At 34.9% G+C, this 18698-nt stretch overlaps 2 protein-coding genes and 1 long non-coding RNA gene across 4 annotated transcripts; 2 read left to right on the top strand and 1 right to left on the bottom strand.

The window, feature by feature from the left end:
* The first annotated feature begins 3516 nt into the window (after positions 1-3516).
* On the top strand, positions 3517-9450 carry LOC129303028 (SWI/SNF complex subunit SWI3C). Of its 2 annotated transcripts, none has more exons than XM_054942023.1 (9): positions 3517-3677; positions 3851-4390; positions 5097-5632; positions 6617-6965; positions 7055-7125; positions 7518-7645; positions 8042-8115; positions 8221-8405; positions 8622-9450. In XM_054942023.1, the coding sequence occupies exons 1-9, from the start codon at positions 3659-3661 to the stop codon at positions 9081-9083; spliced, it is 2364 nt and encodes a 787-aa protein (XP_054797998.1). In that variant the 5' UTR covers positions 3517-3658; the 3' UTR covers positions 9084-9450. The 2 variants fall into 2 exon arrangements, with proteins under 2 accessions (XP_054797998.1, XP_054797997.1); XM_054942022.1 differs by having other exon boundaries at positions 6617-6980.
* Positions 9451-9954: 504 nt separating this feature from the next.
* Positions 9955-11878, top strand: LOC129303029 (uncharacterized). Its single transcript, XR_008591390.1, has 3 exons — positions 9955-10220; positions 10390-11264; positions 11412-11878. It is a non-coding gene; the product is annotated as an uncharacterized LOC129303029 (long non-coding RNA).
* Positions 11879-13047: 1169 nt separating this feature from the next.
* Positions 13048-16357, bottom strand: LOC129303674 (metal transporter Nramp5-like). Its single transcript, XM_054943148.1, has 13 exons — positions 16100-16357; positions 15918-15996; positions 15781-15821; positions 15517-15595; positions 15304-15408; positions 15052-15161; positions 14755-14936; positions 14602-14671; positions 14265-14438; positions 14077-14181; positions 13848-13979; positions 13655-13750; positions 13048-13579 (listed from the first exon to the last, which is right to left on the bottom strand). Exons 1-13 carry the CDS (start codon positions 16223-16225, stop codon positions 13244-13246), a joined length of 1635 nt encoding a protein of 544 aa, XP_054799123.1. The 5' UTR covers positions 16226-16357; the 3' UTR covers positions 13048-13243.
* Between the last annotated feature and the right edge of the window lie 2341 nt (positions 16358-18698).

The following is an 18698-nucleotide window of genomic DNA, read 5'->3' as shown; positions in this document are numbered from 1 at the left end:
ATGTCAAGATGTTATCTATCTCATTAATGATCCTAAATCATGATATGGTTTGAGTGTGATGTCTAATGGAGTGGAGATACAATTTCTAACATCATGACGTGCTTTTTTTTTTGGTTGGACAAGTTAATCATTTTTTTAGTATCAAAAGGATAAATACTAATAACTTGAGATTATAAGTGAGATTGGATCCACAATGTCTCACTCAACAATCCTAATTTTTTTCCTACACCATGACATGCATTAATAGTATATATTGTTCTTAATTTTTACAATTGCAATATGCTACGGCAATATATTTTAGGAAAATATTAATGAAGAACTTTTAAAATGATTTAATATCATATAAGGATTTGTAATAAGTAAACGTTAACAATTTATAAGTTAAGTTAAGTTTAAGTTTTGAAAAGTATTCAATCCATCTAAGTCCTTATCTGACATTAAATCATTTTTATAGTCCTTCATCAATATTCTCCCTGCATTTTATTTTTAACGTCCGATTTGTTGGTTGGGAAAAGTTTCAAGACTTCTAAATCTTAAGCCATACATAAAGGACTTGAAGTGGGTTGAGTGAGAATTTTCACTTTGTTCATGTTCAACGTCGCGGTGCGGAAGAGATTTAGCTAATCATATACTTTCTTTTTTTTATACATTATATTTAGAAACCGATTTTTCTTTGTAAATTTAAGCATATTTCTGTCACCTTTGTGTAAAGGGAGAATAATGTTTTAGTCAATGGTTTAGCTATGAAAATTCATGATCTTGTCACCGAGTTTTGAATAATGAAAATGAAAAATACTAACCAGTAGTTCCTTATTATGCTTTTTCCTGTAATGGTTGTTTTTTTTAAGCGAATAAAAGTATTTTAGTTTGCATTTGAAATTTTTCATGCTGGCCTGAAAAAAGCTTTTTTTTTTTAAGAATAAATCAATTTGAGTATAAACCTGGGTGGCTTAGTCCTATGCCATGCAAAAAAACAAAACGCTTGGCTTCTCTTTATTTCTCACTCTTTCCACTTCCTCTCCACTTTCCACCTTAATCATTTAATTCATTTTTGAATGATTAAAATTTAATATTTCATAAAGTTATTATTAAAATGTGAAAACTTATGAAAAATAAATAAATAACTAAATTTTATGAAACGTTAATACCAACCATTCAAAAATAAATCAAATGGTGGAGATAAGGAGTGAAGAGGAAATAAAGAGAAATCATATCTAAAAACAAAACTTGGATTCTAGAGATATTTTTGCATCAGATCCTTAATATAAAAAACATCATTTAGATTCAGAAAAAAAGTTTTTTAGATCGACATGAATTGTTCCGGCTTCAAACAGAGAAAGCATATTGCACATTGCAATTAACAGGTTTGTTAACCCAAAAAAATGAAGAAAATAAACACTATTCAGTAAAACATTCCATTCCATCGTGCTACGTCTTAAAAGGAATAAGATATTTCTAGCATTAATTATAATTATTCACGCTATAGTAGTAGAATATTGAATGAATCCGTTATTAAAAAAGAATCCATGAGTGAGAAATGAATATTAAAATTTATTCGTATATATGACACTGATACATTTTTATAATTGATAATCTGTCTATAATTTAGTTTATTTAGATTTATATATCAAAATCTGTTCTTTTTTTTAACCAAGAACACTTGTATTCCCATAATTAAGGTGCATGTTTGGATTTGCATTCAAAATTAATTAATTGTACAGAAATCACGTTTTGGCAAAAATTATCCAAACACTCATAGTACATGTTAAAATCAATTATAAATTTAAAATTATATTTTAAAATATCCAAACACCCATTATATAAGTAAAATAATTATGAATTTAAAATTATGGTTTTCTTAAAAATATCTAAACACATCTTATTATGTCAAAATCAACTATGAACCAAAAGATTTGCAAAATAATTTATATAATTTTTAGATAAATTTTTAGAAATGTATAATTGAAAAATTGGTAGTAGTAGCTTGTGAGATAACTGTAGTTTTGCATTCATAATTAATTTTAGCATGTATGTGGGTGTTTGAATATTTTTAAAAATATTATGGTTTTAAGTTTATAATTGATTTTGGCATGTATAACGGGTGTTTAGATATTTTTTTAAAAAAACATGATCTTGGATTCATAATTGTTTTGAGGTTAAAATGCATAAAACTATTTTAAATTTTGAGACAGCTACATATAACTTTCATCACTTTTAAAAGTTTAAAATTAACTCCCTAACCTTTAATTTTATTTTTTAAAACTCCCTCTTGTTAATTATATTATTTTTTCATGAGGTTTAAAATATCATTCAACTAAAAAAGGTTATTAAACAAAAACATTATATTGTATAACTATTTATAATAAATTTCTTATATTTTTTAATAGTTGAGGCATTGATAAAAAAATATTATCACTGTATAAAATTTTAAATATTTATGTTTATGTTAGCTTTATACATGTTTTTTTGGTTAATTTTATTGTTTTAAAAGATAAATTTTTATTTATATTTTGATGTTAGATTAATGTAATGCACATGGCTAAAATATTCAAAATTTTAAATATTACCATGTTAGATTAATTTATCTTTTGATACTAAATAACTATGCACCATTGATAATAAAAAAATAAATAAAACTGACACAAAAGTAAATATTTACAATTTTATATGGTGATAATAATATTTGTTTTGGCCATTATTAATGTCTCAACTATTCAAAAAATATAAAAAATTAATTAGTCATAGTTTTACAATATAATATCTTGTTTAATAATATTTTTTAATTGAATGACATTTTAGCTGTTATAAAAAAATAGCATAATTAATATAATAATAGGGAGTTTTGAAAAATAAAATTAAAGATTAGAGAGGTTAATTTTAAACTTTTAAAAATAAGAAATGTTATATATAATTGTCTTAAAGTTTAGAGGTTTTGTGCATTTTCGTCTTGTTTTTATCATGTAACGTAAGTGTTTAGATATATTTTATAAAATCAAGGTTTTATCTTATTTTTATTTTTTTAATTTTAATTAAAATGAATCTTATTAATTAATTTTATAAATTAATTATATATCATATAATTATATCAATTATATTCAACTGAAATTCAACACTAAAAACGTGTGAGTAAATGTTGGAATAGTGTCTTGATTTTAAAACCGATTATATATATATAAAGAGAGAGGGGGACTTCTCACCTGCTGAGTTGCCTAAAACATGAAGAGACTCAATACCCCCAAAAAAAAAAAAAAACAACTAAAATATGAAGGGAACGGGGAAAAATATGAACTGAGAAATGATAGTTGATACATCCGAAGTATAGAGCGTGTGAAGCACTAACAAATAAGAAAGCGGCGTACGTGTCACGAGGGAACGAAGGAAGTTTCGCCAGAGTTTTACTCTCACATTCTTGTTACATCCATCAGGAAGAAAAGCAAACGACAATATATTTGCATGTTGCACCGTATGCCAAAGAGCCAAAACCGAAGGCCAAAGCGGAGACCAGAGAGCACTCACTGGGAGAGATCCTCTCTCTCTCTCTCTCTCTCTCTCTCTCTCTCTCTGTGCGCCCCTCTCCCAATTCCACACCCTTTGCGCCAATCAACGACCCCACAATCAAATTTCCCTCCCTCCCTCCCTTAAACCCATCCTCCTTGCCATGCCAACTTCCCCTTCGGGTATCTCTCACACAAACCTAAATTCTTTCCCCCTCTCTAAATCCTCGCTTCTTGTCTTTTCGTCTACGATATGAAAGCTATCTGTTTGATTTTTGGCTGTATTTTGATCTGATTTTGAATATTTTGTTTTCAATTTCGTTCTCATGCCGGGTATTTTGTGATTTTTAAACCAGAAAACCGAACCAAATGGCGGAAGCGCAAGAGAGAACCCCAAATCAGCCGCCGGCAACCGAAGCATGAGGACGAGGACGACGAAGAAGAAGACCCAAATGGCGACGACGACCACCTCGAGCGACAGGATGACTCCGAGGACCAGACCCAACACCCTAACCCCCAATCTGGTTCTAATTCTCAAGCGCAGCTCGAGATCGAGGTCTTGTCTGACGATGGAGTCCAAATTTCCCAGTTCCCTCGAGTGATCAAGCGCACTGTCAATCGCCCTCACGCATCCGTTACTGCAATTGTCGCCCTGGAGCGTGCCAATGAGTCTGGAGACAACAAGGGTCAGCTGCAGAATTCTCCATTTCTGGAGAATTTGTCTTACGGGCAGCTTCAGACGCTTTCCACCGTGCCCGCTGATAGTTCAGCTCTGGATCAGGACCGTAACGAGGGAAGTAATTCGGCTTATGTGATCACCCCGCCCCCCCTACTGGAAGGCCGTGGCATTGTCAAGCGGTTTGGGAGTAGGGTTCTGGTAGTTCCAATGCATTCAGGTCCTCGCTCCCTCTATTAATTTGCTTTACTTGCAACTGGTTTACTTTATCAGTACGCTATCTATCTGAGCTACGCAGTACACCCGGCTATAACTACTATTCAAGTAATTTATCCCGCCAGTGCTGTCACCCAGCCCGTAGTTTCATGTTTTTCTTTGGTGATTTGTTCTCTGTTTTCTTGTACTGGTAATCCTCTCTTTTCTAGAAACTATGAGCACTGACACGACACCGAAACACAACAAAATTTGAAGCATGCACGTGTAATTTATAGTATATACATGGGGCAATTTTTCGTAGTTTCTTTTGTTTGTAAATCAGAGCATAAAGGGGGCTGACCTTTATACTATATAGAATGTGATAAATAAGACTCCGTGAAAGTCTGTCTCTTTCTTCCCGCTTTCAGTATGATACAAGACCTGTGATATAGAAAAATAAAAATCACGTGTGACGTTTTAATGTGCAGGCTATTTATTTATTTATTTTATGTTGGTTAAACGGGATAGCATCTCCCTATTGAGATAGTTTAGATTATTGAGAAGGTCATTTCACTCTTTAATATAACCTTACAAGATTTGATGAACCCAATAATGCTTTGGCTTTTCATTTATGATTTTCAGGTTGGTGGGGTGGAGTAGTTTGAGATTCTAACGTACAATTTCCAGTTAAACACATTAACCTAGTTTTAATTGGGTTTTATCATGAACAGAATGGTTTTCACCAGCTACAGTGCATCGGCTTGAGAGACAAGTCGTGCCACGGTTCTTCTCTGGAAAATCACCAGATCATACCCCAGAGAAGTACATGGAATGTAGAAATTATATAGTTGCACGATACATGGAAGACCTGGGGAAGAGGATTACAATTTTTGATTGCCATGGATTGTTAGTTGGGGTTGATAATGAAGATTTAACTCGGATTTTCCGGTTTCTTGATCATTGGGGAATCATCAACTACTGTGCTCTTGTGCCAAGTCATGAGCCTTGGAATGACAAGTCATACCTAAAGGATGAGGCAAGTGGTGAGATTCGTGTGCCATCAGATGCCTTAAAATCTATTGATGGTTTGATCAAATTTGACAAGCCGAAGTGTAAACTCAAAGCAGAAGAAATTTATTTATCATTGACAACTCAGAATGCTGATATTTCTGATTTGGAGGACAGAATAAGGGAGCATCTGTCTGAAAATCACTGCAATTATTGTTCTCGTCCGCTTCCTGCTGTTTACTATCAGTCACAAAAAGAGGTACACTGGCTTACAATTTTGATTTTGTCAGCTTGTCATGAGTAATGGGAGGGTATCTATCTAGAAAAGATTACAACTATTATTTTATTTTTGGGGAGTTGTAATCTTGGAAAAATATTTTCTTGCTGGTCTTTTCCGAAGCTTATGCGTTAAAGTTCAGACAAACATTATCGATGTGATTAATGCTTGATTGTAAATTTGAAGATTTGAAGGCATTAAAGAAGAAATATCTTAGTTTTCTTTTCATTTTCTTCTTTTTTTCCTTTTCAAATCCTCTTCTGTTAAAATCTGTATTTAAGGAGCTTACTAGGAGTTGAGAAAAAAACAGATGTGTAAATTAATCAAGTCAAAAAACTGAAGACATCTTTGCCTTTATTCCAAGAAGTATGGTAAGATACCCTTCTCTACTCAAAATTATGGTGCCAGCCTGCGTCATGCTACTTGCTTAAGTTCTCTCTTGAATGCTCACTTCTTTTCAACTAAAATCAAGCAACTTGGAATCTTATTGCACACATTTTGGAAGTTTCTTCCTCCCAATTCCAATGTGTAATTATAGTTCTTTTGTTATCCGTCTCTTAAGAACTTGCTCTGTTGCTTATATACTTTAATATCAATGGTGCTCTCTGGTGGCATGATATCGACATGCAACTGACATCAATGGCGCTCTCTGATGGCATGATATCAACATGCAACTGAAACCCTTGTATTTTGTTAGTGTTGTTCTTCGGTCACGAAAATAGATTCTTATACAAACCCAAGTGGACCATCTGTCTGTAACCAAAATAAACTCTACAACTGATAAATAGTTCCTGACGTGCAAGGGAGTGATGGGGTTTGATTGTTTTACAGACTTGTTGAGATTCTTCCTGCAAACACATTGCATTATTTCTCTTAGACTGGACAATGAGGCCTGTAAATAAAGTAGACTGAAAAATGCCTTAAAACACCTTTGTCTTGCTATGTAATTAACTTCTCATATTACAGGCTGATGTTCTTCTCTGCACTGATTGTTTCCATGATGGGGGATTTGTCGTTGGTCACTCAAGTATAGATTTTATTAGGGTTGATTCAACAAGAGATTATAGTGATCTAGATGGGGATAGTTGGACTGATCAAGAAACCTTGCTGCTGCTTGAGGCGATGGAGATTTACCATGAGAATTGGAATGAAATTGCTGAGCATGTGGGTACCAAATCAAAAGCACAATGTATTCTCCATTTTCTCCGTCTACCCATGGAAGATGGAAAATTGGAAAATATCAATGTTCCAAGGATGTCTTTGTCATCAAATATGTCAAATACAGATGATTGTGGAAGATTGCGTTCAAATTTAGGTGCGGAATTAGCAGGTCTTGCTCAATTTTACTTTTTAACCTTCTACTTGCTATCACGTGGTCTTGATCTTGTATCCACGATCCTGCAGGACCAACTCAGAGCATTGATCCTAACAGCAGGCTCCCTTTTTCAAATTCTGAAAATCCTGTTATGGCTCTGGTAGGTGACTGATAATTAATAATTATATGCATAACTTTTATCGTTTGGAAGAATTCACTTGAAACATGCATATAGCTATAGAGCTAGGATGTATTTATTGGTTACAGTAAATGCATAAGAGAGTGAACTCTTGTCCTCCACTTATATCAGCTTGTATTGTTGAGCAACTTTTTGAAAACCATACTTGTTTTTTTTTTTATTAAAAGGTGGTTGTACATTTTGGAATAGTGCTTGACAAGCATGCTAGTAAAAATCACGGAATAGGATATGCCTATTGGATAGAAACTTCATATAGAGTCCTAGATGGGTATAAGAATTTCACAACAAGTAGACAGTCACTTAGATTCTGGAGGATTCTTATGCACCTGGTTTGGATGGAATTCACTGTACAGGTTGCCTTTTTGGCCTCTGCTATCGGACCAAGAGTAGCTGCTGCTTGTGCACATGCAGCATTGGCAGAATTGTCAGGGAATAATTCTGGTAGTGCGCCACAGGCAGAAGCACCAGGGCATAGCAACAGGTGAGTTTAATTGTTAGAGACTGGTAATAGTTACTATAGCCCAAGCCACCCTTCTTCACTGTTCATAGAAAAGAGGTTTATCTAATGTAGGTTCTTAGTTTTAATCATGGTAACTGCCAAGGACCATTTCTTCCTTAGGATAAGGCCCATGAACGATGCTATTTATATCTCCAATATATAACCCCCTCTTTGACCTTGAAGCATGCATAAAGCATAGACCCACTATACAATGTTGTAATTGATGTTTTTTATGCTGTGATTCAATATTAAGTTGTTATGTCATGGTTTTAGAACTGCTGTAGAGAGGGGCCATATAGGCTATAGTTAAGTTATACGATCTATCGCTTTGTCTATGACTTTTGTACACAAAATTGAGATTTATTTCTACTCATGAAGGATGAACTTGGAAAGCAAACTTAGTAAAGATGGTGGTCCTCTTGGAGAAATTGCAAATCCAAATCAGCAGGATGGTAAGGGATGGTGGTTTCCGTTATCTTTAACTTATGTATCAATGCGATCCAACCTTTAATGGGACACATTCTTCAGTACACTCAAAAAATTTCATATTATTCCAGAGGATGAGGCAAAAGCGCTTGGTTCACAGGGTCCGAATGAGGGTGAGGCCATCCCTCTATCTTCTGAGAAAGTTAAAGATGCTGCTAAGGCAGGCTTGTCTGCTGCAGCAATGAAAGCTAAACTGTTTGCAGATCATGAAGAAAGAGAAATTCAGAGGCTATGTGCTAATATTATAAACCATCAGGTATAGTTGCTGCTTTCTCGGTCTTTTAAACTTATTTGAGTTATATTCCTTCTTCCGTCTGTTCACTTTCTATCTAAACGCACATGCATGCACAAAGACGGGTCAAAGATAACTGCATTATATCAATGAAACATTTGGAGGAAACTTAAAAGTCAGGCTTATAAAGCTACAATTGTATGAAGCTAATTGTGTTGATGGGTTGCCTAATTTTGACAGCTGAAAAGATTGGAGCTGAAGCTCAAGCAGTTCGCTGAAATTGAAACGCTGTTGATGAAAGAATGTGACCAAATGGAGAAGGCAAGACAAAGATTTGCTGCTGAACGTTCCCGTCTTGTATCCGCATGGCTTGGATCTGGTGTAGCCACAAACACATCAGGTGTGGGTCCTTCGACGGTTAGTAATAATAATGGCAACAGTAGACAACAAATGGCCTTTGGATCTCCTTCGCAGCCCAGTGTCTCAGCGTACACAAGTGGCCAAGCAGTTCATCCACATATGTCCTTTGTCCCACGGCCTTCCGTGTTTGGTGGGCTAGGGCAAAGGTTACCGCTTTCTATGATACAACAATCACAATCAACTTCTCCCAATCCCATGTTTAAAGCCCCTGGTAATGTGCAGCCTTCTACCAATCATCCTTTGTTGAGGCCTGTATCAGGTACTAACTCTGGTTTAGGTTAATTAGGGAATTAGATGTAAGTCTCGGTGCTTCTATGGTGTAGATTTATTTTGTCATTGCTTTGAGCATTGAAGAGGAAATTAGGTGATGAATCAAGCTGAGTTATTGTTTCTAGTTTTTGGGGCCTCTGATAGGTTGCAGTTGATTATGCAACTATTGCTCAAGGGAAATAAGCGGCTTTTGATATTCCCTAAGTTCTAGTTTTCCCCGTTGAGGTTCTGCATTTTTAGGATGAGAATTTAAATCCTGTTTAGCTAGCTTACACAACGACAGTTAGCAGGTCGGATTGGAAGAATCATGATCAAGCCATTGTGACTAATTGTATCAATTGCCTTGATGTTGTACGATCTATATTACATTGTTTCGCTATCTTCACTCGTCTGTTCTCTGGTTGATGACATGAGCACAAGGCGGATTGCGTTCGGTTATTCCAGCCTATGCCCGTCATTTGACTTCAAAATTCGGAACTTGAGGGATATGAGGTGAGGCAATTCATTGAATGCGGCATGTCAAAGAGCCTTATTAACGTTCTGTTTTGTTTCTGTTTTGAAAAACCAGTTTTTTTGTTTTTTAAAACAAGAAAATTAGAAAACTTGTTTGGATGAATGTTTTAAATTTAGTTGTTTGCAAAATTGTTTTCATTTTTTGTTTTTAAAAATAAAAGAACATTTAAAACTGTTTTTATTTTCTTATTTTTAAAATAGCTTACATTTAATTATTGAACACTATAGTTATCTTGATCAATAATTATCATAAATTGCTTATGACCATCATTATTGACCTACTTTCTTAGTTCTAAAATTGTTTTTAAATTAATACAATTAAATAAATTTTTTGTTTTGTTTTGAAAAATAATTTAAAAATTATATTGCAAAACAGTTTTTAAAAACGTTAAAAAAAAATAGAGAGAGAGAGAGTCGAAGTCAGACAGGTCTTGAGGTTATTTTGTTGACTTCAGAGTGTTTGATTTCTGAGTCATCTCTACAATCCACTTTCGATTCATCGGTTGTCAAGGCCATCGAATGATAGCTACTCCTTAATTTTGTGAGCCAAGTAACGTGTGAATTTTAAACAATATTAGGTGCAAGATGAAGCTGTTGCCCCTTGAACGACGTAGCTAGAAGACGAGAACCAATCAGGTGGATAGCTACCTCTTAATATTGGATAACAGTGCAAGTTTAGCCTTAAATTATTTTTTGAAAAGTGTTTGGTATTTTCTATTATGAAATAGTACAAATAATTATGAACAAAAAAAATAGAGTATCAAGCACTTATAGTTTTGAATAAACGGACGTTTATTTTTAACAGTGGGGTCCTCTTCATCTTCCTTTGTCTCTCTCCCGTTGAGCCTCTAGAGAAGAACACCACCTAACCCTCTTAACTTCTCCCTGTTACTAACACTGACAACAATGACGAGGACCACTACAACGATGGTGATGACTCCATTGAGGGCAGCATTGAATGGTGTGACTTTGGGGAGGACGGCTCTAAATGGGGAAGATTCTGACGAGAATGATGCAGAACAAGGACAACTTTCTCTACTCTTCCTCCATGAGACGATGACCCACCTCCTTTCTTTTTCTTAATGGCTCCCATCGGCAATGGCAGCAGTGCTCGGCAGCAAGGGTTGAAGCCGACAATGATATTTTTGTCTTCAATTGCAGTTATTGCATCTGACTTTTGGGTCTTCGATTTCTGTTGGTTTGATTTCTATCTTCAATTTTGGTTTGAACTGCATGCAACAACACTTTTAAGAAAAAGCCATAGCAACTTTTGGATAGAAGTGATTATTGTATGAACAAATCAGAAAACCAGGTGCGATTGAACAAAAGTCTATAGTGTTGAGTCTATTTCTCCGTCCCTAGTCTTGTCCTCTTCAATTTGACTACTGTTGATGATCTTGTTTTTAGCTAAAAGTCAAAGCAATCAGAGTAAGGAGACTGGTTCTTTGTTTGGCAACAAGTCTTTTCTTGTTTTGTCTTTGGTTAATGGTTTCAACCTAGTTTGATCTTATTGGTTTTCTAGTTTTGATTGTTGATTCAACCTCTCGTAGCCTTCTTGTTTTGAAGGTTGTTGTTGGTTCTTCAATTTTAGAGAGAGGAAGAAGGGGGGGAGAGAAAGTGGGATCAAATGAAGAGGAGACATGTAAGGTCAAACAAACGTCTGTTTGTTCAAAACTAATGGTAGGTACTTGATGTTTTGTTTTTTGTAATTCATAATTTATTTTGCATTATTTTTTAGTATAGGCTACTAGATGCTATCGAAAATAATTCAATGCCAAATTTATACTTTTACCCGTTAATATTATACCAAACATGATTGTTTGGTAGACAGGTAGGAAAGGAAGACAGACCTGTGGAGTCAAGTAGCCATCATGAACATCGATAGATTAGATATGATCGCTGCTTCACGAACGCTTCCCATTTCTCTCTCTCACACGAATCACGGTCTAAGTATTGCGCGCACGTGTGGATACAATGAATAATGAGCAAAATAGCACGACAGTGGGGTGTTTATATCCGATAGCTCAAGACTTAGACAGGGCTAGACACTGGCAAATCAATCATGTGCAGCAGCAGAGATGAGCGTGTCCATTTTTCTAAATCACTTCACCTTCATGATGCTACCTCCCACGTTCGAAGCAAGTTATTTCCAACGCCTTTCAAGTTTTTCCTTTTGGCTTGTGACTCAGATGTAATGATTCTTTCCCATCTTTTCGCAAAGCGACTACTATTAGAAACTTGAGCAACAAACAGCACATAAATGAACACGTATTCTCTTTTTCTGGGTTGGATCAGGTTTCCCAAGCCTGCAGCTCTATCACGCTGTCTCTTGTCCCAACATCTTTCGTGGCTATTCTCGATTCTTTTCAAACAATATTTTCTGTATCTTTGAATGTTTCAAACAATGCTTTCTTTAACGTAGAAAATGTTGGGAACACCAGGACTGCTTTTTCTTCTTAATCAAAAGAGAGTATATATATTCTAATAAACAGGGATCATGATGTGAAGTAGTCATGATTCATAAGAATATACTTTCCCTTGGCTAAGAACAGAAAAATTAATCGTTTCTCCAAATCTTCTATGCTAAAAAAGTGCAATTTTTTTAACGTGCCCTGCATCAATACACAGAATACCAAACAGTAGGTTAGCCATCGCCGTCTACCTAAATTGCTATACTGACATATACGTCCACTCTAACCTAATATTCTGCACCTTGAAAGATTGTGTATAAATGGTGTTTAGTGGAGTATCCTTTTCATTAAAGGGGGGCTGTCATGACCTAAAACAAGGATAAACGAAGAAAAACAACTGAATTCAATTCAATTATAGATAATTCGAGAAGCGCACAACTTTGCATTACGTATGGTGTTCGTGGCAGCCTATCATTGCGTGAGTACGAGGAATCTGAAGATGTTTGAGTCCTCTGATTCCTTCTGCTATAATCACATGTGAATTGTACGAGACCAAGTAACTCGTAAGGTTGGTTAGTAACAGTGACATTAAAAGCATGTATCAATGACAGCTGGTGGGTCCAAATCTGCCCGTGATGTGAGGGCATGGTTCCCTTCTCTCTCTTTCCTTCCTCTGCATTCTTGTTTTTTTTTTTTAGCCATTAGTTCGAGGTTTAAATGATTTAAATTTAATATCATATAAAATTATTATTAAAATATTAAATTATAAAAAATATAAATAACAAAATTTAAACTCCTAAAATTTAATAAAAATAATAAAAAATACAGTAAAAATAAAATAAAATGAAATGTTTTGAAGAAGATCAAATTTGAATTGTTTAAAATTTTAATTTAATGGCCAAAAATTAAGAGGGGAAGAAGATGGGAAGGAAGAGGAGAGAATCCTCTTCTGTAATGTGAAGTGTGACTTCTTTTATGTCCTCTGTTCTATTCAAATTGGAAATTCATGTTCAATGGATTCATTGCCTAAAACAGTAAATCAGAAGGAAACATAAGACAAATCATTGTATTCATCGTATACAACATGCCAAAAATAATTTTGACTCTTCTCTTTAATTATTTGGATTGGACATCCCTAATCACATAAGCATTAACAAAGTGAAAGCTGCATCTAACTATGATGACACTGACACATACAATCCTACAACTTTTTGGAAAGCAATGCATTCTTGCTTCTTTGAAAATCCCTTAAGCGGGAAGTTGGATATCCCTTAAATCTTGTCTAAAAGGAACTCGACCCAATTCCAATTGGTCATTAGCATTAACGAGACCCTTTTCCATCTGGGTCGGCACTACACTGTCGTTTCGAGTCTCTATGAAGGTCTTGACGGTGTCTTTTCTAAAGGTGAGGTAGATGACGGCAACAACATAAATGGCCATAAGAGGAAATACTAAAATCCCTATGAATACATTTGCCACCTTCGGGAGACTGCTGTGAATCAACCAACCCACAAAGCCTGTGCTGAGGTAGTATACGTTGACCCCAATGATTCCCGAGCCTAGGATCCATGAAATCACAATGATCTGCGATCGAATTTATGGCATATCATTTATCAATAAAATATTTACAGCCTAACTTTAGACACGACGAGAACTCACAATTCTAGAATTCTTGTGAGGTCCCATCTTGGTACTGCTGCTGCTAAACTTGAGCAGTGGAATCAATGCAAATGGAAGCTCAAACGAAAGTATCATCTGCAGAACCGTTTTGTGATTATGGTCAGTAAGTGCGCTTTGGGTTTATTTCATAAAATGAAAGTGCAGAAAACAAAAGGGGAAGCAAAGAATCGACCGAGGAAATGATAATAAGGCGGCTTGCACCCGAAGATCCGCCTATGACGGCAACAACAAGACTCGGTACTATGGCAACACTCCTAGTCATCAAATTCCTTATCCATTTCTTCATCCTCAAATCCAAGAATCCCTACAAAGCCCAGCATCAAAAAAGTAGTATATTTTATTTAATTGATTTGCTCTGCAAAACTCTTTCATTAGAGTTCAAGTGTTTGCTTCAGATATACCTGCATGATATACTGCCCTGCATAGGTGCCAGTGATGGTAGAGCTTTGTCCAGAGGCCAGAAGTGCTATGGCATAAACTGTTGAGCTGGACCTTCCCAAAACATTCTGTAAACCATTAAACAACATGGAAATGAGGATTGAATCACATGTTATTGCAGCCCATGGTGTACGTTAAATAGAGCAAGGACCTTGAGAAGGAAAGAAGCAGAATCAAGGGAGAGATCGTTGCATCTTTCTGCATCTTGAGCTGAAAGATTATTTCCTGAGCATACGGCGCCAGATACTGAAACTACTGCTACGTTTATTAGAAATGCTACAAACAGAGCGAACCCACTTTCTATTAGAAAGTATCTGCACGCATTCTGCATAGTTCAGTACAAAGCATGGGATAACAACGACAATCAGCACCAAGCTTTAGTCAAGTGTTGTTAGTTATGCAGAAACATCTGTGTGAAGAGTGCATGTAAGTTTAAAGTGTTATCTCAGAGAAAAATTATCAGGCAAATAAATGGTTTGTTGGCTTACATTGATGCCACGGACGGAGCCGGGTACTTTTCTGGAGAGCACAAGCGCAGAATGGAGAAAGAGGTTGTGCCTGCAATTTGTTGAAAAGACTATACTTGTGATAGAGAATTTTCAAGTCCTAAAATAAAATTGAAGGAGAAGAAGGAAGAGTACGGCATGATGAGTGCTCCGAAAAGGGCAATGGCGTCAGCGGTGGCTCCATCGCCATTAAGTCTAGGGACAAACATTCCTTTCAATACATCAGAAGCTGGTGGTTTTACATAGCTCATTTCCGCAAAGAAGCATCCTGCCATTGTGAATACTAGCGTTGATATCAGCAATTCCAGCTTCCTGACCTGCTCATCCACAGATACAAGCATCTATCATTTTTTAATGCTCTCTTCGCAGAATGTGATCTCGTGCAATGGCCCTATTTTCCATTTCCAAGTTACTAAAAGTGAAATGAAATACCCCAAATCTCTGGAGACCGAGAAGCAAGAGAGTAGAGAAGCCAGTCAAGAGAACTCCTGCCCATAGTGGGACGTGGAACAGTATGTTGAGCGCAAAGGCTGTGCCAATAACTGTGCACAAGTTTCAATAGCAAAAAGAATCAGCATAAACAACGATGTCTGGGTTAGAGTAATGAGAAAAGAGTCATAAAATGAGTCTTGGTTACACGCATTGAAAGAGAACAGAGCTGGGAAAATCAAGTGTTAGAAATACCTTCGGCTATATCTGCAGCTATGACGGCGACCTCAGCCAGCAACCAGAGGCAGTACTTCACTAGTGGTGGGTACTCCACTTTACATAATTCTGAAAGGTGTTTCCCTGCCGATTCATTCGAGAGAACAGAACAATCATTTTCATGCAGAAGTGGATGATCATTTCATGTGATCACATAGAAAATAAAATCTTATTCTTGTGGTTGTTTATTACCGGTGGTTACGCCGAGATTTGCAGCCAATGACTGAATTATGAGAGCAAAAAATAGCCCGATAAGTACCACCCACAGCAGCTGCACAACACAAGGCAATAACAGGATATAATTGTAGTTTTATACATGCTCAAAAAAGAGGGGAAAAGGGTACCAAGGAGAAACAACGACAAAAGAATGAAGAGTTTTCAATCAAAACTTGTCCTTCTTTTCTTCTTCTGCATAATCTAACGGTTTGTAATTAATGGTTTGCTTGTATGCTCTACCTCGTATCTGTGGGTAGCTCCAGCTTGTAGATCAGTTTCCACTAGATTATAACAAACAAAGAGTTATATAGATCATAGGAAACACAAAAACACACAGAGAGAGAGAGAGAGAGAGAGAGAGAGAGAGAGAGAGGCACAGTTTCCAGGATCAAGGTAAGCCAGGGACACCAGAAAACCAGGACCTACATAGGGTAGAAACTCCCTCCACACGGGATTCTGTATTTCATTGTTAAGTTTCAGAAGAAGTAATCTTTGGTAGCAGATGAAGCTACTTAGCTAGCCAGGGTCATAATAGATAGAAAGAGTCAGGAAGAGACACCTTTTGACCAGAGAAACCGTCACCAACATTAGGTGCTGGTGCTATACGATTGCTTGCATCTTCAACGACACTCCATGAGGGGGCTGCTTCACCGTCTTGCTCACGCTGCCTTTCCATCTTCTCCATGCCGATTCGATGAACAATGAGCTATGTGCAGGCGCACACGCACAAGAGTGGCGTATTTACATGTTGTCGTCAGGTTCAGATAGAGTAAGGCTTTGTTCATTCAAAGTCCATGCCCAACGTGTGCAGCAGGGACGAGTATTATTGCCCCTTTTATAATTCATTTTACTTCACCTTCGTGCCCATCAGTTTTCAAGTTTTTTTCCCTTGTCTCAACTGCTATTTCCTTTGCCGTTATTTTAACAAAGCGACAAATAGAAGAAATAAAGAAACAAACGTAGTGCTCTGTATTATATATTCTTGATTCTTTGAAGACAATTTTGTTCCATATAGCATAATGTTCAATGTATATTGCTAGATTTAGCACCACCGGCTACGATTTAGAGTTGGGAGAGTAAAATACTGTAATGTTCTGCTCACTAGGAGTTTTGATTTAATTGTCTTTTTAATTCAATCTTCAAGTTTTATTTCTAGTCATTGTCTTTCTTCGGTTAAATTTTCAATTCTATTTTTGCTAAATTTATTTTAATATAACTTCTTGGCGTGTGAGGAATCGTTTTTAGTCCAAACATAACTAATTATTTATATATATATATATATAAGGGGTTTATTATTAAAAATTTATAAAGAGTGTATCATTGATATATAACGATATTTCATTAACAAACATAATAAAACATTCATAATATAAAATATAATAAATATTGAATTGTTTATTTAATTTAATCTTATAATATAAGCTGTATCTACAAAGGTTTTTTTTTTAATTATGATTTGAATTCCTAGACAATGACTTATTGTAATTATTAATTATAAAAAAAGGTAAAATTGAAAATTTATGTTTTTCATAATTTTAAAGATATAAATAATATTTCCTTACAAGCATTATGATAAAAAGACCGGAGGAAGTATGAGATTAACTAGAACTAATGTGACTACAGTTCAACTACAATCACTAAAATTCGGATCAGTATAAGTTTAACATCTGTTTTAGAAAAACATCGGTTATAAGCAACTTGTATCAAATTTATAGGTCAGGAGCCAAACAATGCAACAAACGATATTATTAGACCAAACTTCAACTATATATCTGTAATCTGTCGCTGTCGTAGTTCTGTATTGGGCATTTTATCAAACTATTAAAGCCTTTCTTCAAATAAAAAAAAAAAAAGACAAACCAGACAGAACAAGTCATAAACAATCAAAAAGTAAGAGCTGAGTTTTTTTTAAAAAAAAAAAAACAAGGTAAAGCAACGTGCTGTTTTGACTTTGGATGGTGGAGTTGGTATTAAGTAGACTAAAAAAATCATCTCTCTCTCTCTCTGTATGTATATACATACATATATATATATATATATATATATATTAATACAACGTCATGAAAAACTGTGTGTATTTTTAAATCACATGTAACACCTCATACTCTCTAGTAGCTAGGTCAACTTATTCTTTTTTCCTTTTTGGCAGCGACAGATCATCATCACAGCGCTTTGCCGATGGACTGGCCTGGTGAGGCAATTTTATTTACTTTTTTCAAAAACATTGTTGATGATGCTGACATTGTTTGGTATTGTTAATGATGCTGTAAATATTTATTTGTTGTTAACTTTGTTTTTTGAGAATTGAACTTTAGATACTGGCTTGGTTTGTTTAATTTTAAATAACGATTTATTTATCTAAATTTTAAAAATGATTCGATCTGGACTTTGAATATAATAATAATTTGATTTATGTTATGTGTTCTGACATTTTAAATTATATTTTTCATGGAGGGTGTTTTTATGTCATATTACTTGTAATTAAGAATTTTATGTTATCGTTTGGGAGTTCTTTTTAAGTGCAACTTTTTAAGTTTGAACTTCTCAACGGCCAGAGCGGGACTCTAATTTTCAACCCTATGTAATAACATGTTTTTTATTCATTACTCAGGTTAAAATATAAAACATTTTTTATTAGTTAATATTGCTTTAAAATAAAGGACTTTTTAAAAAAAATCAATAATATTAATTTTTTACAAATGTCCTTATTAATAGTATTGTAAAGAAAAAAAATACAAGAATGAAAGTAAAAATAATTAAATAGTTTCATAAAAAATAATCAAAATAGTTTGATTTTAATTGTGGATAATCTTCAAAAATCATGATAATTTTTTCATTGGATTAACGAGCATTCCGAACTCTAAACTATTATACGAAGTATTCTAAATTTTGAACTCTTAAAATATGCAAAATGGATCATAAGCTTCTAAATTCATTGCAAATTATCCCACCATTAACTTATACTCAATGCCATTACTATTTACTTAGTGGAGCCCAATCAAAATGATAATGTGTCAATTCTTTGTTGATGTGTCATTTATTAATGAACATCACAAACCCCAAATTATTATGCGAGTAAAATCTTGAATCTTAAACTTTGAAATTCAAAGCAAATTACTCCTACCATTTATGTGTAAAATATTGATTATAATGTAAAT

Source organism: Prosopis cineraria, unplaced genomic scaffold (genome assembly GCF_029017545.1).
Source record: "Prosopis cineraria cultivar Desert tree isolate PC_DT_omini unplaced genomic scaffold, ASM2901754v1 PC2, whole genome shotgun sequence".
In the NCBI taxonomy this organism is placed as follows: Eukaryota; Viridiplantae; Streptophyta; class Magnoliopsida; order Fabales; family Fabaceae; genus Prosopis; species Prosopis cineraria.
Note: the sequence above shows the minus strand (reverse complement) of the source record. Positions and strands in the feature narration are given on the sequence as shown.